Genomic DNA, 23205 nt, shown 5'->3' with positions numbered 1-23205 from the left:
GACCTGTCATTTTTAGTGAAATGCTGCCCTCTAGCAGGACTTGAGCCCTCACTGCAGCCACAGTCGAGATAAAATCGAAACAGAAAAGTGTTTAAACGCCAAAATGGATTTCAGAGAATTTTGTATTTATCAAAGACGTGAATGGAAACAGAACAAGGACAGTAAGTACTGCAGTGCGGTTATAAATATATATTCCCTAATGAAGATATTGTGCCGTTTCTCCCACGTGGTCACCTGTTTGTCTTTTACGTGAGGGGGGACGTCGACGGTCGCGATCACTGCGGCTCGGCGGATCGGGGAGGTTGCTCCGTGTCGTCGCTCGCAGCTGAAACGGACAAATGATACGTTGGGGGGGGGGGAATTGTTGGGATGCTTGGCCCACAACCAACCTTGCTTTTGCGCTGGCTGCTCTTGTCGCTCCTCGTGAAGCTTCTTGCAGACTTTCTTGTGCGTGAACCAGTGTAACTTCTGACACGATTGGTCGCAGTACAGCACCTGCTCGCAAGCAAAAGGCCACGCCCATTCAAGTCTTACCTAAGATATTATAATGCACCAGATCCATTGGTCCTTTTTTTGATTGTTCTGATTGTGTGATCATTATTTTTTTTCATTATGACAATAAAATAATAGGGATTTTTGTTTTTCAAAACAAATAATACTGACGAGAGCTAATTATTATTGTTACTTTAATGTTTGTCTGTTCTCGGTTTCTGATGAAATAAAAAAAATGCCCTCATAATAATGCGACTTATACAGTAATCCCTCGATTAATCAAAAATTCACTACTTTGTGATTTTTTTCCTCTATTCACTTTTTTAAAGTTTATAATAGGGGTGACCCTACTTTTTTATTTTTTTTCCTCTTGAATTTCATTCACAGACGTCCAAATATATTTTGTTAAGCGTTTTATCTGTTTAACTTTTCTCTATTTTGAAATAAATGAGCGTATCGGCCACATTGTCTTGCGTTTCGTGCATGTCAAGTCTAATTTGTGTGCATATAAGCCGCACCCTCGATTCGGTCATCATTTTTTTGAGTGACAAATACGCCATATATGCGAGAAAATACGGTAGTCGTGTAAAAGTCATGAACTCTTGAAAGACGGTTTAGGGAAGGTTATGGTTTGAAGGGTGGGTGGGCAATGGACTTCAAACTACTTTTCTCCTCTATTAATTTTTTTTTTTAAGTTTATAATAGGGGTGACCCTACTTAGCAATTTTCCGATTATAGCGGCCATGTCTGTGTATAAATTAGCCGCGATATTTGAGGGATTACTGTACTATTCATTGTGTATTCTTACAGTCTGGAAAATACGGGACATTGTTGGCTTTTAACTTATACATACATAACATAAACTACATTGTTTTTTTCCCATTTAAAAAAAGACAAATAATTAGTTCCTTACCGTTTTACAAACGGAGCACCTTTTTTGCGCTCCTTTGTCTCCGCAGGTGGTGCAGAAGTCGGCGTCCACGAAACCGACTTGCCCCGTCACGGCCTGCGTCAGCACCGACAGCGCCGTGGGTTCGTCGCCCTGCCGGGTCGACGGGAAAAAGAACGTTAAAAAAATTAATATAAATATTACTTAGAGAAGCCTACGAGAAACTCCTACTGGGAAGCGAACTCACGACGGTGACGGGGGCGATGCTCCGCACCAGCTGCTGCAGCAGCGTGGCGTCGCAGAAGGGAAACTTGCGCACGCACTCGCGGACAAACTTCTCCTGGAAGACCGGGAAGCCGTCACCGTCTCGGCCTTTCAGGAGGCTGGAAATTAAAAAAGGCAGCGTTTGGCGAGCGGGCCGAAGAAGAAGCAGAAACAAGCCGGAGGAGGAGTGGGCGGGCCGGCCACCTCTTGATCAGTCCGTCTAGCCGATCGCGGTTGTGCTCCAGGAAGGAGGCGCACTTGTCCAGCACGCATCCGATGTAGTGCATCTTGACGGCCAGGACTTCGTTCATGTCGCGTTGCTTCATGCACTTCTCGCAGATGAGCTCCACCACGCGCCGGCACTTGTCCAGCGAGGGTGGCGACGCCAGCAGCGGGTTCTCCTTCACCAGGCTCACCAGCTGCATCGGCGTGGCAAGGGATCGTTTTCAACTCATTTAAGTGAACAAATTTCCATTAGCATTGATTCTTTTTTAATTTATTTGTTCTGTTCATTTCTTGTTATTTGTGCATTTCCCTACTTTGTATTTATGTTGCTTATTATGTTGACTAATTATTTCTTTTTTTTAAATGATTTTTTTATCATTATTCATTGTTACTATCTATTGATTTTTTATTTACCTGTTTGTTCGTTTTTGTTGTTGTTATTTGTGCACTTGCCTGAATATTTATGCTGTTGACTAATTAATTAATTTATGTGTTGTTTATTGATTATTTACTTTTTTGCGGTTCATTTTTCAGTTATTTGTTATTTGTGCACTTGCCTGAATATTTATGTTGTTGACTAATTTATTTATTACTTGTTTATTATTTACTTTTTTGCGGTTCATTTTTTTGGTTATTTGTTGTTATTTGTGCACTTGCCTGAATATTTATGTTGTTGACTTATTTATTTATTACTTGTTTATTGATTATTTACTTTTTTGCGGTTTGTTTTTTAGTTATTTGTGCTGTTGCCTGAATATTTATGTTGTTGACTAATTTATTTATTTTTTTACGGATCATTTTTTAGTTATTTGTTGTTATTTGTGCACATGCCTGAATATTCATGTTGACTCATTTATTTATGTTTACTTGTTTATTGATTATTTACTTTTTTGCGGTTCGTTTTTTAGTTACTTGTTTTTGTGCACTTGCCTACTTATTTACTTCTCTGCTTATTTATGTTGTTAACCACTTTATTTATGACTTGTTTATTGATTACTCATTTATTATTTATTTATTATTTATTTATTATTCCTTGTTATTATTGATTGATTATTTATATGTATGTTTGTTTGCTGTTATTTGTGCACTTGTTGGTGAAGCTTTAAATCTCATTATACTTGTAAAATGACAATAAAAGCATTCCATTCAATTCAATTAATGAATAACACAACTCCTAACCAGCACTACTACTAATACTATTACAGCGCTATCTAGTGGCTGTATAACACAATCCCCCTACCACGACCACTAACACCTGCACCTTATAGTGCAGAAAATACAGTACCTTAACCGGGTGGAGATTGGTGCTCATGATGATCTTGTGCAGCGGTCCTGCCAGCTTCGGGGGCAGCTTGGGTTCCTTCTCCAGACCCTGCGCTTTAGTGTAGTAGTCCAGCCGGGCGCGGGAGAAGAAGTTGTTGATCGCCGTCACGCAGTCGTGTTGCCCTGGACGACGAGACGGCGTACACACGTTCAAATACGGGAAAAAGGCCGGCGTGGGACGCCGTCGCACGTACCGACGAAGGCAGCCATCTGCGCCGCCGTCCTCCCCACCGAGTTGACGGCGTCCGTCTCGGCGCCGGCGTCCAACATCATCCACGTGATATCCGTCTTCCCTGCGGGCGGCGAAAAAGTGGAATGATCATCCTGGCTGATTAATAATGGCATAGTGGCCATTTATTCAGGATTTGATATCATAAATAATCATTTGTGTTAGCCAACGGAGCGCACGGGACATTTATTAGCATACCCGAGAGGCCGGCGAACATGAGCGCCGTGTAGCCATGCTCGTGTTGGTTGCAGTTGACGTCGGCGCCGTGTCTCAGCAGCAGCTGGCACATGTCGGCTTTGCCCTTGTAGGCAGCGTGCATCAGCGGCGTCATGCCGTACTGCCAGGAGAGACAAAGGAGGACGCCACTTATGATTTGAACCTTGATACAATACCGCAATAGTCACTTTTTTTTTTCCATACCTCATCCAAGCAGTTTACTCTAACATCTTTACAACCAAGCAGTCTGGAAGCCTCTTGGACGTTTCCTGTAATAATCAAAAACAACACTCAGTCACCCTCCTCTTATGTTTTTATTTCTTGTCAAATTTGTTCGATAATACGTCCTGTTAACATTTTAAACGGTTATTAATTTTCCTACCATGATCGCAAACAATAGACCTGTTCCTGCAATTCACATTCCAACCAGCAGATGACGTCCAATTTGCGTTTACTTGTTATATTGCTGAGATTACGTTGAAATGAACAAAATGTACCGTAGTTTTAAAAGTCTAAATCACTACTAGTAGTCTATACGGTTTCTAGATGAATCATTTGTGGCAGATGAGTTGATTGCCACTTTAAAAAATAATAATTGTGGTATCGAGGATAAACCTTACGGAAATTGAATGAATGGTTGCACGTTTCAAATCATTTACAATGCATGGTATATTGGCATATCGATATTGTAATATGAAATGACTCATAATTTTTCCATATCACATAGCACTATTGCATGCTATATATAGATATATATGTATATACATATATACACACACATGTACATTTACACAAACAAATACATTTATATATGAGTTTAATGATGCTTTCAAAGTTTATGCATCATTAAACTCATCTCAGTGTAAATGTATTTGATACTCTATCACTGTTAATGCAAGTGAATGTGTTAATGAACATTAAATAATGGTATGTGTTGGAAATGCTGTTGTTTTGAAGCTAAACAAGACACAACTGCACACATTACAATCATTGCTCGATGTCAACGCACTTTGGGTCTGGGTCGTTAACTATAAATACAAAAATGACCAAAATGTAACTTTTGTATTTATGGTTGTTACTGTTTTGATGAGATAAAAGCGCACGAAGTCACTCGTGGTCGCGATATTATACATTTTGAGGGATTAGCCAGAGAGAAGCTGACTTTACCTGCTGTGATAACGTCAAACAACTCCTTTTCGGTGGGAGACATGTCTCCTGTTTTGGCAGCAGACATTTTTGCGGGGGGCAGGAGCACTCGGGTGGCACAAACAAGTCGGAATTTACGTTTTTGGCGGAGAGTTGAGCGTCGTTGGGTGATGCACGAGCATAAGAGCCCCCAAGCTAGCTAGCTAGGCAGCTAGCTCAAGCTGTCGAAGCAGAATGTACTATCTCGCATTCGCAGTTTGGGTACCTGAATTTATTTTAGTTCATTTGCCACACTAATATAGATGAAGATGGAATTAAAACAAGAATAAATAGATACAAATAATCATATGATTTACATTGGGAGAATTATTGTTTGAAATGGTTAGTTTGAAGTGACTTAAAAATGATGTGCCCCTGCTCTGTGGATAAATAGAAACGTCCAATGTATTGACGTTTTGGAAAGTTTTGGTGAAGAAGACGCAAATTTTGCTAAATATTTTGGGCATTTTATTTTTCGCCTAAAAACACTTTTTTATTATTTTTATTTACAATTAGCATTAGAGAGTGTATAAACTGAAAGTGTAATACTTAGACTGTTTGTTTATGGTCAAATTGCCAATAAAGTTTAAGATAATCGAAACGCAGTTTAAACAAATCGACAATTTATATTCAAAGGGAAGTTTGGGGATTTTCAAAATCAAATTTAAAGGTAGAATTTGTGCGTTGTTATAATGCTCATTTTAAAAAATTAAAAAAATTATTTCACAAATAAGACGAAACAGAATGAGCGTGCGGCCGCGCATGCCCTCTACTGGCGAACTCATAACCTACGCGCAAATCTGCAATATAAATGAGAATATTGGCCAACACTATATACATATCAAGTTTAAAGATGATCTGTACACGGATAATGAAGGAATATGAGTTGAAGTTTAGTGTTCACAAGAACAACAACTATTTGATTTTGACATAGCCCTCTTGCTTTTGAGTCATGTGAATAAAAGCACACTGTTTTTACAGATTATTTTAATAACCAAGGCTGTCAAAGTAAGAATCAGAAAAGAAGAGTCATGTAAACACACAGTGATGGTCAACAGGAATGAGAGAGTACTCTAAGAATAATGTAAAAAGACACAAACAAGAACTGAAGCAAAGGAAGAATAGGTAGGATGCAGTAGTATGAGCAATAGCATAAATACTTTGAATATACAAGCGTTACTTCAATAATTCCTCATAGTGAACATTCTCTGAACAAAAATCAAGTTATTTGGCTGCAGTCAGAACAGCAAAACCTCTAACATTACTGTTTCTTGTAGAATGTAGTAACTGTTTGAGCATTTAATCTTTATGCTTGATTTCTACTTTTTGTCCAAGTATTAATGCAACTACGTGCTACTAGTGTCGCACAATTCTACTAGCTTACAAACAGTGCTTCACGTAACACGGTCGTCCAACTCGTACGACAAAAACGTCTAACTAACATATGGAAATGTTATTTATCAGAGAGGGGGGAAAACAACTACAATCGAGTGCGCTGAATTGTTATACAAAAGCACACGATCAAGAATAGGGAAGAAATGCTCCAACAGCGTTCCAAATTCCATCGCCGCGTTGAAGATGGAGCGGACCTCGAGGGAATGAGAACGAAAAGCAAAGCTGCTTTCCAATAAATACATGAACCCAAAGAAGACGTGCACCACATGTCCTTCTCTGGCAGATGGAACTAATCTTAAAATCCTTCTTTATAAAAGAAACGTAGACTTTCGTACGTGAATTTACACCCCAAAAAGGAACCGGGAGAAAGCAATGTCTTCCCCCAAAAACATCCTTCAAGTGCAACATTCAAAAAGGTGTCGTACGCAGTTTTCAGGGAGCTCTGCGTCGCATCCTGGGCCAGCCCAGGTCCCTGAGTTGCCTCCTTTTTTTCTACTTCAGCAGCAGCAGCAAAGTCCTCAGCCCGAGTCCGACTCGCTGGTGTCCGAGGACGACGAGGACGAGGAAGACGAGGAGGAGGACGAGTCTGAGCTAGAGCTGCTGAGGCGTGCGGGTTGCGTGTGGGCCTCCGTGGGGTTGGATTTCTCCACTGTGAACAGTCGCAGATAATACATCAAAACAACTCGGATGTAAACCCCAAGATCTCTGCCTTTTTCTTGTCCAGTATCTCATCCAAGTATCGTATTTTCTCGCATACAAGCCACACCCTTGAAGTTGCCTTAAAATCGTTGAATTTTACAATTTCTCTAATTTAAGACGCCCCCTGATTCACAATTTTCACCTCCATATTCGTGGTTTTGATAGGGAGTACAAGTGTGTTACTTTGAAGGGAAAATCTTAAGAAAAATCATCACACCTAGTATTTTTGAGCTACTGTATTAACCGAAAGGATCGTCTGCTGGATTGCACATTCCGAAAGTGTGTCACATTCAAAAAGGAAGTCGCGTGAGCAGTACAACCAGAAGTGTGTCCGTAGCGGTCTAGTTAGACACAAGATGGCGGCGCCCTGAGTGAGCAATGGCAGGTACAAGTAAGCGAGTTTTCACATTTTATGCAAGATACATCTTTTTTCTTCTTCTTGAATTTCATTCATAGACGTCAAAATAAATTTAGTTCAGCGTTTTATGTTTTATCTTTTCTCTATTTTGAAATAAATGACTGTATTGGCCGCAGTGTCTTACATCATGGCGTTTCTTGTCACATTGCAGTTTCATGCATGTCAAGTCTAATTTGTGCGCATATAAGCTGTTCCCTTCATTCAGTCATCTTTTTTTTTTTGGGGGGGGGAGCAACAAATACGGCATATATGCGAGAAAATATGGTATTTCACCTCTGCCTTGTTACCCTCCCCATAAACATTGGTGCTCACCTTTGGGTTTAGCGGGCTTCTTTCCTGAATTGAGCTGACCGCTAACATCCTGCAGCCTCCTCTCCAGTTCCAGCCGCTTCTCCAGGGTCAGCTCCTCTTTGGACTTGAGCACGCCACCTTTTTTCACCGCTAACGCCACAATAAAAGTGAGAAAAAAACCGTAAGGACACAGAATGTCCCTTTGAGAATTTCCCACATCCTTCAAAAATACCAGTACTTATCCTTTATTTACGGTGGACGCGCTCGCGAATTCCGCTACAAACCTTGTTCGGCGTAGGGCCTGCGCGGCTTTTTCCGCAGGCACGTCATGGCGTAGCGCTCCAGCTCCTTCAGCGTGGACGGCTTGAGCGTCTCGAAGTCGATCTCGATGTCCTCGGGGTTGGTGTCGCGCAGCGAGGGCTCCCGCGATTGGATGATGTGGACCACACGGCCGAGCTTCTCCCCCGGTAGCTTGTTGATGTCCAGGCTCAACTGGCGCTTTTCGTCGTACGTCATGGGAACGATCTCCTCCTCTTCCTCAGAGTCGTAATGTGGCAGCAAAGTGGCCGGCATGGGCGGGTAGAACGACTTCTTGGAGCTCCTGGACGGGAGGCCAAAATCGGACGTTAAATGGGTCACTTGTTGCTAAGTGCCTGGATGCTAACGGCTAAGCCAGCAGCGCATTTTTGGAAGTCTGCAGGCTAACTAGCATTGTGCTTCATTGTTTCATTGACTTATTATTACACAATTGTGAAAAGGCGAGAATATTTAAAGCTATAATGCAAAGACGGGGTTCCACTAAATAATATTATTTAGGGCTAACCAGGAGATTTGGTTTTGATAGCAGCAAAAGAATAATATCCAAAGTTTGGTACAAAAATAGCTTCTATGCTAGCCAAGTTTGTTCAGAAAAAGGTGGGATGATATACTCCAGCGAGAGATTTTAAAATGATATCGGAGGATATTTCGGACACAAATCCACCTGTCTGGCCCCCCTTTCTCAGCATCCTTGGCCCCGCCCACGAGAAGGGTGCGAGGACTGCCATAGTTCAGCATCAAGTTCATTTTCGACATGTAAAATTACAATAGCATAGTCTTTTTGGCGTGGTCTCCAATTCATAATACCTTCAAGAGAAGCTTTGAGTGTTTTGTACAGATAAAAAGAACGTAGCTTCGAATTTATAAAGGGCTATAGGGATTCTAAATTACATCCACATCATGAATCAGTGTTTTTTTTGGTACTACAACCAAGTGTTTGGCTACTAACTTGCTTTTGCTGCTCTTCTTGCTCTGGCTCTTTTTGGGTTGCGACGTGCCGGCTCTGGACACCTTGCTCTTGGGTATTTTAGTGGGCAAGGTCCACTCCTCGGAACCGGCCCGGTTCTTGCTTCCGCGGCTGCGCTTATCCGGCTTCCTGCGCTTCTTCTTCTCCTTTTTCTCCTTCTTCTCACGCTTCTTCTTGGGCTTGACCATGGGACCCTGGGAGAGCGCCGTCAGCTGTTCGTGCACAGCTCGAAGCTGAGGGAGAGGAGGAAAAAAATGGGAACCATTAGACGTGTGATCAAATTAATCTATAGCTACTTTCTTAGAGGATTTGAGACATCATTGGCCTAAAAATCCTCCCAATTCTCTTTTTTTAAAGATTCATTTTTCTTCAATTTATTTATGAACCGTTTACTTTGTGGCCACGCCTCTCATTTGAAATGACTTGGATCTCTAATGTAATCAATGCTATTAAATACTATGAAATTACAAAATAATAAAATTAGTTTTTAGAATCATGTGTTTTTTTTAATTAAGCAAAAAGGTCAAAATTTTCAGAATACTATACACCTTGATAAAGTCAGATGAAATGGCTCTGAATAAAATAATGGCAAATGTCTTTGCAAATAAATGATGCAGTTACAAAATATTCATATTTCAACTCCCAAGTAGTTTTGATTCCAGTTGTCAACTCATCAACAAAATACATTTAAAAAAAACATACAATTCCACGGACAAAATAATGGTAATTTCTGACCAAAACAGCACTCACCTGCGTGCACACCTGGTCCTGCAGCTCGGCCAACCGGTGCGCTCGCTCCTCCTCGCTGTCCGAGCTCGGGCTGCTCTCGCTCTCTGTGCTGGGCTCGCTCTCGGATGTGGTGGACGTGGACGAGGACGAGGTGGACGACGACGAGGACGAGGAAGAGGAAGACGGGCGGCCGCTTGGGGAAATGCCGGCGTGGTCCAGCTGCGGCTCGTCGGGCATCTTGGCGAAGCTGAACTCAAACACGTCCTGCGGGCACCACGCACATAATTGCTAGGCTAGCTGGTTAACACTAAGTTACCCCTACCTACAAGTGATTGGTTCCTCTCCTTGTGCCATGCAATTGGCGGACTACGAATTCAGGATGACCCCACAGTTGGCTGGGATAGGTTCCAGCACCCCTGTGATCCTTGTGAGGATACGCAGTTCAAAAAATGCTCCCCCCCAAAAAAGTGAGTTTAAGGAGCAATTTGGATGCTTACCGAGTTGGCGGCTCAAGTGACGTCAACATTTTGAACACCAAATTGGACGTCGTGTTATAGTCGTTGTGGGAGGGCACCAAAGCTCACCTGCAGTTTGCGAGCCATGCCCACCACGTCGTGGTCGGGCGGGTTATACTTGTAGCAGTTGGAGAACATGAGGCGCACGTCGCCGGCAAACTGCTGAGCGTCGCGGTACTCCCGCCCGTCCATCTTCCTCTGGTGACAATAACATACAAAATAAAATGACCGTTCAGTAGAAGAAAAACAATTCTAGAGGATTTTAAAAAAAAAAACTAATTTCAATCCAATCTCATTGTTTTCATATTTAGTTCCTTGTGATTTAAAATACGTCAGGACAACATGTCATTTTTTAATTTAATACTTAAATGTCCCCCCTCAATAGTTTAACTGAATTTTTAAATAGCCCAGAAAATTATTTCTATGTCATACAAAAGAATCAAAGTTTAGATCTATTTTTCCCCAATTTCTGTAATTAAGCAAAGTGTACAAATGTTTTTAATGACATTTCTTTAACTATTATTACCATATATTTTTTTCTTGTTGTATATGATCTAAAATCCATGCAGTATTTTCTAACATTTTTAGACAAGTGGGGAATCTGGCAACAACGGCCTCCGAGTCCAAGTGGATCGGACGTCTATTGCCGTCAATGGCAGCCAATAAGTGGACTTCCACCGCGACCACACGCTGAGTTTGGAAGCCGCTACGAGCCGCCGCGCGTTCGTCACCTTGATGGTGCCGAGGTCCATGGGACACTTGATGATGTCGTGATAGTCGTGCAGGCCGAGATCGGCGGCGTCAACGGGTTTGTAGAAGGGCCAGGCGTAGCCGGCGTGCTTCTTGGACAGCATGTCCTTGAGCAGCCCGCCGCAGTAGCGCATGGGCGGGCTCAGCTTGCCCTTCCGCGAGGGGTGAGGCTGCACGCAGTCGGGAAGATCCTTCTTGGGTGGCTTGATGGGGCGCCCGCTACCCACGCGCCGGCCCATCGCGGGCTTCAGCGGTACGGCGCCGGGCGGCGTCTCCGGGGCCTTCCCGCCGTGGCCTCCCTTTCCCAAGCCCACCGCGTGTCCCTCTGCCGACATGCCCGCCACCGTCAAGCCCAGGGTGGACGGCGTGGTGGTGTCTGCCTTGCGCTTGACGCCCTTTTTCTAACCCAAAAAATAACAGAACAAAAAAAAAACAAGAACACTGTTGAGTGCGGCCACGGAAGGAAAACTAAACCAACACTCGCATCCGAGTTCGCAGGCAAACTCATCGGCTGGCATTGGCGGCGCTCGACGTCCAATACCTTTAGACTGGTCAACAATTGGACATGCATCATCTTGTCAATTGCGGGCAAATACTTAAACCAGTGGTGTCCAAACTACCAATACCAGCAAAGTGGATTGGACGCCTATCCACTCATTGGCTGACTTTGACGACTACCCTTTCTCATTTTCTGAATCGATTTATCCTCACTAGGATCGCGGGGGATGCTGGAGCCTATCCCAGCTGACGAACAAAGAATCATAGCTATGGACAATCTAGACTTTTAGCCAGCTAGCCTACCATGCATGTTTTTGGAATGTGGGAGGAAACCGGAGTACCCGGAGAAAACCCACACAGGCCCAGAGAGAACATGCAAACTCCGCATGCATGGACCGACCTGAATGTGAACCCAGGTCCCCCACTGTGAGGCCAAGGTGCTAACCACTCATTGGATTTTAAATTTGTATGTTTTTTATTTTTATGTTGAAAGTAGTCTGGCGGCCTGGTGGATATTTATTTACCCACCCGAATGTTCATTCCACCCCTCCCAGTTCCCTTCAAAGTAACATTTGTTCTCCCTATTAAAACCATCAATATGGAGGTGAAAATTGTGAATCAGGGGGCGGCTTATACGAGAGAAATTGTAAATTTCAACTATTTTAAGGCAATTTTCTGGGTACGTCTTATACGCAGATGCGATAAAATACGGTAAATAGCAACACAACTTTATTCCAATGTGAAGTTGTGCACCCTTAGGTTGGAGGCCTACCTTGGTGGTGGGCTGCGTGGGAGGCAAGCCCATAATAGCCGGCGGCAGGCTCTTGGTCATCACCGTCTGCGGGGAGTTGGCCGGCGTGGACTCGCCCGTGTCCGAGGAGGACGGCGAGTACGCCGACTGCGACACGGCCGGCACCTGCTGCGCCCGCGGGTCTGACGGAAACGCAGGTAAGGACGGCGTCTATCGGCGTCGCCGCGGTGAGGGGGGCCCACTCACGCAGAAGTTCGCGGCTGCTTTTGCGGCCGCGACCCGGGCCACTCTTCTGGCGGGGGTTGGTCGCGGAGAGCTCCACCTCTTCCTGAGGCATCTGCGCCACCTTCTGGAGGAAGATCTTCTCCAAGGACTGGGCCATCAGCACGATGTCGTCATTCGGCTGGAGGGCGGTTGGTTGATTTGATTTATTTAACGGATTAAAAAAAAAAAAATTGAAACATTGCGGAAGGGACCACGAGCGCACCTTGTTGTAGATGTAGCAGTTGGTGAACATGGTGCTGAAGTCTTGGATGCACTCGCTGGCCGAGCGGTAAAAGTTATTCTCCAGGCGCTTCTTGATGGTGCCCATGTCCATGGGCTGCTTGATGATTTTGTGATAGTCCTGACACACACACACACAGAATTTCATCACATTTTGCGCGGAGCGTGGAAGTCGTTTCCGGGCGGATTCGTTAATAATGCCATCCAAAAGAATTCCAACAGTGAGGCGAGGCCGCCAAAATTATTATATTATAATATTTTGATCATCACCTATTCACCCCATCTTTGTGACGGTTTAACTGATCAGTTCGCGGATGAATGACATCTTGTTTACTCTTATTTTAGGAGGAAATGTGTATTGGAAAACAAAGATTGTGAAAAGTTGGAGCATGAATGTGAAGGATTATCTTACGTAGCGTATTTTCCGCACTATCAGACGCACCTTCAATGAGTGGGCCATCTTAATTTTTTTTTCCTGTATATATAAAAGGCACACTGGATTATAAAACGCAGTACAAGTAATTAATGGTGGTGGTCGAGGTAGTAGTTGTAGGTGATTGTGTTTTACATCCACTAGATAGAGCTGTAGTAGTAATTGTGGTTTGGATTTGTTATACATCGACTAGTTGGAGCTGTGCTAAAGGGAATATGATTCACCAATATTGAGCCATATTTAATGCCAGCTTTTGTGAAAATTCTTTTAGTGGCCGTTTAGTGTGGAAAATACGGTAATTCTGTAAAAACAGATATTTGGAAATAGCACATTTGGATATATTAAAAAAACAACTCTAAAAATAATATTTACTAATAAGGGGGCCGCAAAAATAATTTGGATCATTTTTAGGTCAACAATATTTCATCAAAACAGTACTTGATTAATTTGACGATCGATTCTGAGATGAATTTTGGCAGCCTTAATTCAGCACTGCGTTGACTGCCACTTTGGCTAACGAGCGGAATTACGAGACGAGATCTTGTTTTGAATCGTAGATAAAAAGATGGCAGCTTCTCTTGTCACCTATGTATATTTGGAGTCTTCAGAAAACACAAAGGAATTGGCCTCACTGTCCCAAATACTTTAGGAGGAGCGAGTACAATTGTGTTTCTCACGGGCAAGTTGAGCCTGTGCGCATCCACCGGATCGTGAAAGGGCCACGCAAAGTGATGCTTCCAAAGGCACTTGAGCAGGGTCTTCTGGAGGAACTGCAGCTGGTTGGTCGCACGGCCCAACCGCGCCGGGTCTCTGACGGCGGTCTGCGAAGTGGCGGGCAGACCTAGCGGCGTGGCGTGCGGCAGCGACGGACTCTCGAAGTCCTCGTAGAGAAGCGACGGCTTCCGGATGCGCTTGCCCGTGCTGGCGTGCGGGTCCATCCCCACGCAGGAGAGCCCCACGGTGGAGCTGTGGTGGCGAGCAGTCCATGCAAATGTCATCAAGCTCTTTTTTTTTTGGTTCAGAAATGGGAAATTGTTACAAATCTGCCAAACTACGCGGCTGATCTACGAGATCCACTTTAAGGGATTTTCCATCTGCAATCTTGATCTTAAAAAATCCCCCACCCAGATTTTAATCTGTATGTCGGCAACATGCAAACATCCGGAATGACTTTGTCCAAAATTTGCAACATTATCGAGACCATTTTAGAGCAGATAAACATGTGAAAACAATATTTTAAGAGAATACAACAAAGTGTAAGGACTTTGGGATCAGTAAAACTGCAATTTTGGATTTCGCAGACTTATCTAAATACACACACCACCACGGAGCAGTATAACTTTTTTTTTTTTTTTTGTTTTTTAAATCATTTTCACATTTCATGATACGAACGTCCGTCTTTGCCAACAATGTACTCAATTTTGAACACCGTGGACGGAGTCGCGTAATGTGAACGTCACACCCTCCATGTGTGTTTGTAAACACTGCCTCTGAAGAACAGCCAACCATTTTGGAAGAAAAAATAAACATTTTTTAAAAGTCAAATTATTCCTTCTTATGTCCAGAGAAACTGGCGGCGTAACGTTAACCTACCAGTCGCCGGTAAAACCGAGCACCACCGGCGAATGTCACTGTTTCTTAAACAGTTTAGTGAAGTAATTTTGCGACGTCCTTACGTTATAAAATGTGTACAAAAAGGACCAGAATAAGACAAGAATTTTAATGACGCTTAGCTTCGGCTGGGGAACTAAAGCGATGAATGGGGGTGCCCGGTCGGCAGTGGTGGTGGTGCGGAATGGAGGCTAGCCGGGGCTATGTCAAGTCTGTAAACCGAGTCCAAATCTTCTTAAAATGCCGCAATGCTAAAAAATAACGGAAAAACATGGAAGAAGCTAAACCAAGCTAGCTGGTAACGGTAACTAAGCGAATGCATTGCTGTCACGCCATTCTGACACGAACGTCGGCAAATATTAAATGAGAAACAAAAAGGGTACCTTTCGTGAAGCGAACTGAGAGCCGCATCCATAGCGTTGTGTGTCCAGCAGCTATCCAATTTTAAATAAAAAACGAACAAACAAACAAAAAAGCGGCTTGTCCGCTGCCTTTATTGCGGGTGGGACCGAAACAACCACTAGCAGCTCCTCCACGAAATGGTGACCGACTACTTCCGTTTCAGCCCACATATATGCCTGCGCGCGATTAGGGTAGCTACTTCCTGTCATGTGACCGACCAGGACGCTTCTCAATTGGTTGTGGCCTGACGTCCGTCTAGCGTCACAGTCCTACGCTGATGTTTTGTTTGTTGTCAACGTTAGCCAGCGAGCTAACTCAGCGCATCCATTAGAATTGCTTGAAATCACCAACGTTTTGTTATTTAAGAGCCATTTTGTGGTTCTGAGGTTTATCGTGAGTGTAGTGAAACTGAACTAAATGTTTTTTGGGTCTTAAGTAACTTGAAGTTGACTGACAAAACACTCCATATTAAACAGTCAAAATATGGCCAAGGCATTTGAGTTTTAGTGTTGGTTTGTTACGTTGTCGTAATTTCACAGAGATAAATGTATTATTATATTTTTAATGTAAAATGGGGGACATTACAAGACACGTAAAAACAGTAGAATCTAGGTGTTGTGGTCAAGATGGTCAAATTTGCTCAATATGCGAGAATGGAATAAAAGTAGAAATTGTCTGAAGTAAACTAATGTTAAAAACATATACGTAGTATATATGTTGTGTGCATATACCCATTAAGGTGGAAATCACGCTAATCAAAATAAAAGGGGCCTCTATTCCACCTCTTTTTTCACCATCTGAGCGTACAGCTGACTGGTTTCCATCAGCTGGTCGTGGCGGCCCTCTGCCTGGACGGTTCCTTCGTGGAGGACGACGATATGGTCGGCCTTCTTCACCACGCTCATCTTGGTGGAAATCAGCAGCACAGAGAAATTTTCAATCTTCAGGAGGGCCTCGTAAACCTGCGAAAGGCAAATTTTGAGTGTCCGTCAACCCTCAATCCATGAAGCATTTTACCTGGTTTTCATTTCTGCTGTCCAAATCACTGGTGGCGTTGTCCAGAACCAAAACGGTGGGCCGTCGGATTAAAGCCCGGGCGATGGCGATACGTTGCTTCTGGCCGCCAGATATCTGTCCTCCTTTCTCGCCGGCATCTAAAGCAAAATTGGGGTAACGCGCCGTCCCGGGGATACATTCCTCCCGAGAGTTTGAACCTGTGTCGTAGCCCTTGGACATTCTGGTGATGTCCACGTGGACGCTGGCCATCCTAGCGGCTTTGTACATGTCCTCGTCGCTGGCCTCCTGGCAGCCGTACTTGATGTTCTCCCGCACGGAACGGGGGAACAGCGCCACGTCTTGGCTAACCATCGAGATCTGAAGATCCGAGACTCAGACTTAAAAAGAGATATTTATGGAAGGATACCTGCCCCAGTCAAATACGCTGGTCCAAGTCACCTTCTGCCGAAGATAAGCATCCTGATAACTGTTCAGGGGCTGGCCGTCCAGGAGGATGACTCCATGTTGGGGCTGATAAAACCTTTCCAGGAGCTTGACGCAAGATGATTTTCCAGCTCTGTTGAGTCCCACAAGTGCAGTGACCTTCCCGGGTTTCATTTCCAGGGACACGTTCTGGTGCAGAAACAACCACGTTAGCGTCTAGCTTCGTTAGCGACTATCCAGCGGGTTGGAGAAGTTTCTTTATGTTTACAAAGACACGGTAGAGTTTGCTATTTTCTATTTCTACTGGACATATATTTTGATCTGTATTGAAAAGACATGTCACTTTCTTTTTGAAGATACTTCAGGCAATTTAGGTTAAAAAGTGTTTTTGACGTGATAATACAATAATAATATAATTTTTGGTCTGGTCTGATGGATAAATCATTTATGGTAATGTCCAATCCCTCTAAAATGGGATGTTTTGTCTAATTAACTGTCTACATAAATAGACGTAAAAAAATGTACAAAAATATGAGATTTTTTTATGATTTATTTCTTTTTTTTAACAATTTAGATGATTGAAAATAAAAAAATAAGATATTTAGTATTTTGACTTGATTACTTATTTTTAAAAAATAAAATTCGAAAGGTATACTATATTTGACAATATTTAGATCAACCATTCCTTTATATAATTCAGTGTCTATCAAAATAATTGCATTAATTTAACAGGCGATTTTGGCTGTCTATTCAATTTTTTTGGACTATATTAAATGAACGTGCTTATTTCCATACACAAGGCTCATTACAGCCTCAATGTACTTGTGTTCTTTATATTTCAACATTTCAATACATATTTTTTATTCATTACATGTTTTATAGTGCTCCAAAATTATTGGTGAAAGTTCATTAAGCCCAACCAAAATTCATATATAAGTCGCACCATCGATTTTTGGTCAAATCTGAGCTTTTAACGAACCTTGAGGACGACACCGTTGCCGTTCGAGTAGGCGAATGTGACGTTTTGGAACTCGACGTGTCCCTTCAGGTGTTCCGGGGCCAAAGTTCCGTCTGGAGGGATTTGAGGTTTCCGAGCCAAATACTCAAAGATCTTCTCAGAACCCCCCACGGCTTTCTTCACCATAGGGTAGCAATGCATCAAGGCCTAAATGAGGACAAACAATACATCATTTTTTGTTATGTTATATACGACACCCACGTCGGAATCCACGACTCACAGCCACGACCAAAGCAAACTGAAGTTCGTAGAGGACAAATGAGACCAGTTCTCCGCTGCTGATCAACCCGCGGGTCACCAGAACGCCTCCGTAGTAGAGGATGAAGACCTTCATGGCCAAACTGGTCATCTGGGGCCCCCAAAAGAAAAATCAAGGAACAAAAAAAAAAGACCTGAGAATCCAATGATTTGCTGTGGAGAAAATCAAAAGCGCCCTGAGGCAATTCGCACGCTATTAGCCGAATTGGTGCCGGCGTACGCCAGCGCCTCGCGCTTGTTGAGGGCATACGTGTCCTCCATGCAGCGCCTGTAGCGTTCCGTCTCGCCGTCCTCGTTGGCGAAACTCTTCACCGTCTTGATGCAGGAGAAGGTTTCGGATGCCACCTGGTTGGCCTTAGCCAGAGACTCTTGAACCTTTACTGAGATTTCCTGAAAAAATAATAATAATAAAAGAAGAAAAAAAAAAAAAAATCAACAAAAAACTGAAAAGTTCAATTCGTTTTTTTCTAACGGAAAACGTGCTGACGTAAACCAAATCATGTCGTTTTCGAATTCTTAGTTTTGTATTGATTTTTTAGGAAAAATATTATTATTTATTGATTATGTATCTGTTTGCTTGTTGTTCTTGTTTGTGCACTTCCCTACTTATTATGTCTTATCTCATCTGTGAACTGGTTTATCCTCACTAGGGTCGCGGGGGGTGCTGGAGCCTATCCCAGCTGAATTGGTGGCCAGCCAATCACAGGGCACAAGGAGACAAACAACCATTCATGCTCATACTCATTTAGGGGCAATTTAGAATGTCCAACCAGCCTAAAAGACATGTCTTTGGAATGTGGGAAGAAAGCGGAGACCCGGAGAAAACCCACGCAGGCCCAGGGAGAACATGCAAACTCCAGGATTTGAACCCAGGTCCCCCACTGTGAGGCCGACACGTTAACCACTCACCCTCCGGGCCGCCCTACTTAATATGTTCACTACTTATTTATTTAATAGTTATTTACTGATTATTTATTGCTTATGTACTGATGATTTATTTATTACTTATTGTTATTTTATATTGATTATTTATTTGTCTGCTTGTTTGTTGTTTTTATTTATGCACTTTGTGTTGAAGCTTTAAATCTCATTCTACTTGCATAATGACAATAAAAGCATTCAATTGAAATCAATTCAAATATTCACTGATGATTTATTGATCACTTATTGTGATTTTTTCATTGATTATTAATTTATCTGCTTGTTTTTGTTGTTATTTGTGCACTTTGTGGTGAAGCTTTAAATCTCATTCCACTTGCATAATGGCAAAAAAAAAATCCCCCAGAAAAGCCACGATATTCGAGGGATTACTGTACCCCTTTCCTGAAACAAAAAAAAAAGTCTACAAAAGCATTTTCCCATTTATTTGTTATTTTGTTTTGCTTTTTGTGCTCACCTGGTGAAAGTGTGCGGTGAACTTTGGCACGAACCAAATGATGGGCAGTCCCATGAGGGTCAGCAGGGACATTTTCAAGGACTGCATGAGCATGAAGACAAAGAGAAAGACCACGCGGCTCATGTACCACATCAGCAGGTTCAGCTTCTCGCTCAGCGCCTCGCTCATGGCGTTGGTGTCCGTGGTGATTCGTGACACCAGCTCACCTGAAACAACGCAACGCAACCGTGACTTGGCGTCTGGCTCGCAACCCCTGTTCAATTGCTCTTCATTGTGTTTTGCCTTTGCTTTCCTCGCGTCAGTTTTAGTCCACACATCGACGAAGAGTGACAAGTACCGTATTTTCTCGCAGATTAGCCGCCTCCGCGTTTAAGCCGTACCCTTAAAATTGCCTTAAAACTAGAATTTTACAATTTCTCGCATATAAGCCGCTCCCTGATTCACCATTTTCACCTCCATATTCACGGTTTTAATAGGGAATACAAATGTCTTACGTTGAAGGGAAAATCTTAAGAAAAAGAACCGCACGTGGTATTTCTGAGATACTTTTTGAATCGAAAGGTTCCTCTGCTGGATTGCACACGTAGACAAATTTTAAAAAGGAAGTCACGTGAGCAGTACAACCAGGAAGTGTGTCTGTAGCGGTCGAGTTTGTCATCCCGGGGTAAGATAGCGTCGCCCCGAGCGAGCAATGGCAGGCACAAGTGAGTTTTTCACGTGTTATGCAAGATACGGTTTATTGATTTTTTCGAATTTCATTCATAGACGTCAAAATAAATTTGGTTTAGCGTTTTATCAGCTTATCTTTTCTCTGTTTTGAAACAAATGACTGTATCGGCCGCATCGTCTTGCGTTATGGCCTTTCGCATATAAGTCTAATTTGTGCGCATATAAGCCGGATCCTCGATTCAGTCATCATTTTTTTTAGCGACAAATACGGCGTATATGTGAGAAAATACAATAACCTGCGGGGGTGCTGTCGAAGAAGGCGATCTCCTGGTTGAGGACGGCTTGGAAGACATCTGCCTGTACTGCCGTGTGAAGGTGACTCATGGTGATGTTGTACATCAGGTCACCAATGAACTCCAAGACAGCCCTGCAACAAAATACCAGACAGCCGTAAAATTGACAGCTCGAAACGGTATGAAAAGCTTCATTCCTACCCGGCAACGGTCATAATGGCGATAATTGTGATGGCCTCTATGAAGCCGTCAGTCGCGCCTTGGTTCTGGATCCAGTCTGTCACGTGACCCGTGTACTTGGGTACCGCCATCTCACCTGAAAACAACAAGAGTACATCTCTTCATGACGAGTGAGCTCATTGGTCGTACTCAGCACTAGGCAAAACCGAATACGAGTACTTTGGTTCCTCTTGGATCAGTGTCAGTACAGTAGGCGCCGTTTGATATGATCACCTTGGGCCAGATCAGACCATTTAGTCATAAAATACGAAAGGTCATAAAAAAATTGAAAAAATATTTACGCACATAGGGCGCACTTAAAAGTCTAAAATTTTCTCCAAAGTAGACGGGATGCCCAATCAGTATGCACTCAATTCAAGCTTCTTTATGACGCTGACAGCTTGACTGTGTGGGTACATTGCTTGCTGACGCTCTATATTTATATAGTGAAAAGGCAGAAGTGATGGACGCGCATACGCATGCTTATAGCATGACAATATTAGCAGTCGACGATGACGTTTTCGTCTGCTACCAGTGACTGAGACGATCTGGATTAGAGCCAAAATGGGTGTAACGAGATCGGTATTACAATAAATGTACTTAATAAAAAAAGATCCCATACAAAAGTTGTTAGATAATATGATTTTAAAAAGTATAAGTTGACAGGTATGGTGGATACTGACGGTTTCTGCTATCGACCCCAGAGAGGCTAAGCAAAATGCATGGATGCAAGGTTTTGACTGATTTTGAAGACTGAAAAGTGTCTGGAGGTCAAATCCATGAACTTACAGAAAGAGGAGAGCACCACTAGAAGCAAGATGACCGCAAAGCGACCTGAGTGCGGCCGCATGAATCCCACCAGTCTTCTCAGAGATGAAACAGCCGGCTTTTTGCTCTCCTGGTGAGGTCTGCTTTTCCATCCCCAGACGGACGACACGGAGCGAAACAAAGACAGCAATACGGGCTGGACGTAATGAGTCCAGTAGATCCACGACACCAGCGTCACCAGGTAGCCCTGAAACACCTTCAACAGCGTTCTCATTAGCACCCTTTCACAGACCGAACACGTCAAATCGACATTTCCAGGAACATTTGAACTGAAAAAAAGTTTTTTTCCCCCTCACCCTTTCCCAGGAGTGCCAGCTCCACGTTTCCTCATCGACGGCCCCGCCCAGCACACGGACGACGGTCACGTACACCGGCAGGTGCAAAGTGAGGACGAGGACGGTCTGGAAAAGCTCCGAGCCCGGGGCCCACGAAGGACCACCGGTTAAAAGCGGGAGCAGCAGCATCAGGCTGAGGGCTCTGGTGAGCTCTCCCGTCCACAAAGCGGCGAGCGGGGGGCACGGGAAGTGGAAGAAGACCCACGGGGACAACTGCAGGGAGCGCAGGAGGCCCAGGATGCACACGTCCACGCTCGCAAACAGGAACGGCGACAACAAGGCGCTCGCTTTGGACATGTCTGTGCACACAAACAAACACAGTAAGAGATCCTGGTGAGGAGAAGCGGGACAGAAAGTCGAGTTTATCCATTTTCGTCTTGTCATAATTCATCATTTAGTTGATGAATCAATGAGAGGTCAAATTATTTCCCTTTAACTGGCACGCCACTATCAAGACAAGTTAGCCAACGTACCAAAATTGAAAGTTTAGTATTGTTACACTCAATATTTTTTTTTAAAGCTATCACAATAACCGTATTAAAAAAAGAAAACAAAAAGGGTTTTAATTAACAATTACACTCATAAATTTTAAAAAGCTATCGCAATATTTGTATTAAGAGAAAGAAAAACAAGAAAACAAAAAAACGTTTTAATTCAGTTACACTCAAATAAAATAAGCTATCACAATACCCGTATTACAAAAAGAAAATACGTTTTAATAAACAATTACACTCATGAATTTAAAAAAAGCTATTACAATAGCCCTAAAAAGAAAAAAGAAAAGTTTTTAATTAACAGTTACACTTATGAATTTTAAAAAAGCTGTCACAATACCCGTAATAAGAAAAACTAAAACGTTTTTAATTAAGGAACACTTATGAATAAAAAAAAATAAAAAGCTATCACAACACCCATAGAAAGAAAAACAAAAAACGTTTTTAATTCAGTCACACTCATAATTTAAGAAAAAAGCTATCAAAGTATATCCGTATTAAGCAAAAGATAGACAACTTTTAACACAATTTCCGCTTTTTTACCATTTCCGTATTTACTGTACGTACTTTAAAAACGGAGTCGAAAACTCTTCCACGTAAAACGGAAACTTCTTGTTCCAGTTATGTACGCCAAAATAATAAATAAAAAAAACAAGTATGTGGTTTCACAAAATGAAAAGTGGTAAAGAATTGTTGTATTTGGATTATCGACCAAATCGACCGAATTATTGACTGTTGTTGAAACACGTCAAAATGAAAGTGAAAGTTTGGCACTACGGCAACGCTACTTGGACAAATTACGTTGAATGAACACGCAAAGGCAAATACACTAAAATTAGCTTGACTACTTCAAGTAAGCTAGCTCATTAGGCTTCTTAAGATTCCAAAAAATGCACCAAAAATGTAATTTGCTATGATATTCGTCATAAACTACATTATTTTTTTATAGAAGGCCAGAAGAGGAAAAAAAGGAATACAAATATACATTATTATATGAAGGGTTAAGTTACTTCCAGAATGTTGTGATTTCAGTAGGCTACGTGTATATTTTGTTGTTTTAAGATGCATTTCAACAGTAACTCATTTTAATTTTATTATTAGTTATATATATTTTTTTACTTTTTATTGATTATTCTTTTGTGTCTATTTAA

The 23205-nt window shown here is 42.6% G+C and overlaps 3 protein-coding genes across 6 annotated transcripts; all 3 read right to left on the bottom strand.

Annotated features, from left to right (window-relative positions):
- Positions 1 to 104: 104 nt before the first annotated feature.
- On the bottom strand, positions 105 to 5109 carry ankmy2a (ankyrin repeat and MYND domain containing 2a). The gene is made up of 10 exons (XM_077597753.1): positions 4806 to 5109; positions 3843 to 3907; positions 3621 to 3759; positions 3388 to 3486; positions 3156 to 3316; positions 1850 to 2064; positions 1629 to 1764; positions 1406 to 1534; positions 390 to 495; positions 105 to 325 (listed from the first exon to the last, which is right to left on the bottom strand). The coding sequence occupies exons 1-10, from the start codon at positions 4870 to 4872 to the stop codon at positions 276 to 278; spliced, it is 1167 nt and encodes a 388-aa protein (XP_077453879.1). The 5' UTR covers positions 4873 to 5109; the 3' UTR covers positions 105 to 275.
- A 583-nt stretch (positions 5110 to 5692) lies between these two features.
- Positions 5693 to 15261, bottom strand: brd2b (bromodomain containing 2b). 4 transcript variants are annotated; one of them, XM_077597746.1, is made up of 12 exons: positions 15086 to 15260; positions 13769 to 14057; positions 12642 to 12779; positions 12401 to 12557; positions 12176 to 12336; positions 10887 to 11306; positions 10225 to 10353; positions 9662 to 9904; positions 8894 to 9144; positions 7911 to 8227; positions 7648 to 7776; positions 5693 to 6867 (listed from the first exon to the last, which is right to left on the bottom strand). In XM_077597746.1, the coding sequence occupies exons 1-12, from the start codon at positions 15115 to 15117 to the stop codon at positions 6737 to 6739; spliced, it is 2397 nt and encodes a 798-aa protein (XP_077453872.1). In that variant the 5' UTR covers positions 15118 to 15260; the 3' UTR covers positions 5693 to 6736. The 4 variants fall into 4 exon arrangements, with proteins under 4 accessions (XP_077453872.1, XP_077453875.1, XP_077453873.1 ...); XM_077597749.1 differs by lacking the exon at positions 10887 to 11306 and having other exon boundaries at positions 15086 to 15261; XM_077597747.1 differs by lacking the exon at positions 13769 to 14057 and having other exon boundaries at positions 15086 to 15248.
- Positions 15262 to 15586: 325 nt separating this feature from the next.
- On the bottom strand, positions 15587 to 22807 carry tap1 (transporter 1, ATP-binding cassette, sub-family B (MDR/TAP)). Its single transcript, XM_077597750.1, has 13 exons — positions 22622 to 22807; positions 21522 to 21859; positions 21187 to 21421; positions 20380 to 20494; positions 20182 to 20312; positions 19217 to 19422; positions 18013 to 18210; positions 17783 to 17911; positions 17524 to 17709; positions 16560 to 16733; positions 16319 to 16478; positions 16122 to 16258; positions 15587 to 16066 (listed from the first exon to the last, which is right to left on the bottom strand). The coding sequence occupies exons 2-13, from the start codon at positions 21855 to 21857 to the stop codon at positions 15878 to 15880; spliced, it is 2196 nt and encodes a 731-aa protein (XP_077453876.1). The 5' UTR covers positions 21858 to 21859; positions 22622 to 22807; the 3' UTR covers positions 15587 to 15877.
- Positions 22808 to 23205: the final 398 nt, after the last annotated feature.

This window comes from Stigmatopora argus, chromosome 4 (genome assembly GCF_051989625.1).
Source record: "Stigmatopora argus isolate UIUO_Sarg chromosome 4, RoL_Sarg_1.0, whole genome shotgun sequence".
Taxonomy (NCBI): domain Eukaryota; kingdom Metazoa; phylum Chordata; class Actinopteri; order Syngnathiformes; family Syngnathidae; genus Stigmatopora; species Stigmatopora argus.
The sequence above is the reverse complement of the archived record's forward strand: the minus strand, read 5'-3'. Positions and strand labels throughout refer to the sequence as shown.

Bases quoted from the DNA above. Each gene is read 5' to 3' on its own strand.
- ankmy2a (XM_077597753.1), bottom strand. From the start codon at position 4,872: ATGTCTGCTGCCAAAACAGGAGACATGTCTCCCACCGAAAAGGAGTTG. The intron at 3,760-3,842 runs GTATGGAAAAAA...CTCTCCTGGCAG, and splicing joins GAGTAAACTGCTTGGATGAG to TACGGCATGACGCCGCTGAT. The intron at 3,317-3,387 runs GTACGTGCGACG...CTCGTCGTCCAG, and splicing joins GCAGATGGCTGCCTTCGTCG to GGCAACACGACTGCGTGACG.
- tap1 (XM_077597750.1), bottom strand. From the start codon at position 21,857: ATGTCCAAAGCGAGCGCCTTGTTGTCGCCGTTCCTGTTTGCGAGCGTG. The intron at 17,710-17,782 runs GTGAGTCGTGGA...GTCCTCATTTAG, and splicing joins AGTTTGCTTTGGTCGTGGCT to GCCTTGATGCATTGCTACCC. The intron at 16,479-16,559 runs GTGACTTGGACC...TCGGATCTTCAG, and splicing joins ATGCTTATCTTCGGCAGAAG to ATCTCGATGGTTAGCCAAGA.
- brd2b (XM_077597746.1), bottom strand. From the start codon at position 15,117: ATGGATGCGGCTCTCAGTTCGCTTCACGAAAG. The intron at 7,777-7,910 runs GTTTGTAGCGGA...TTGTGGCGTTAG, and splicing joins CAGGCCCTACGCCGAACAAG to CGGTGAAAAAAGGTGGCGTG. The intron at 6,868-7,647 runs GTGAGCACCAAT...GACTGTTCACAG, and splicing joins GAAGCCCGCTAAACCCAAAG to TGGAGAAATCCAACCCCACG.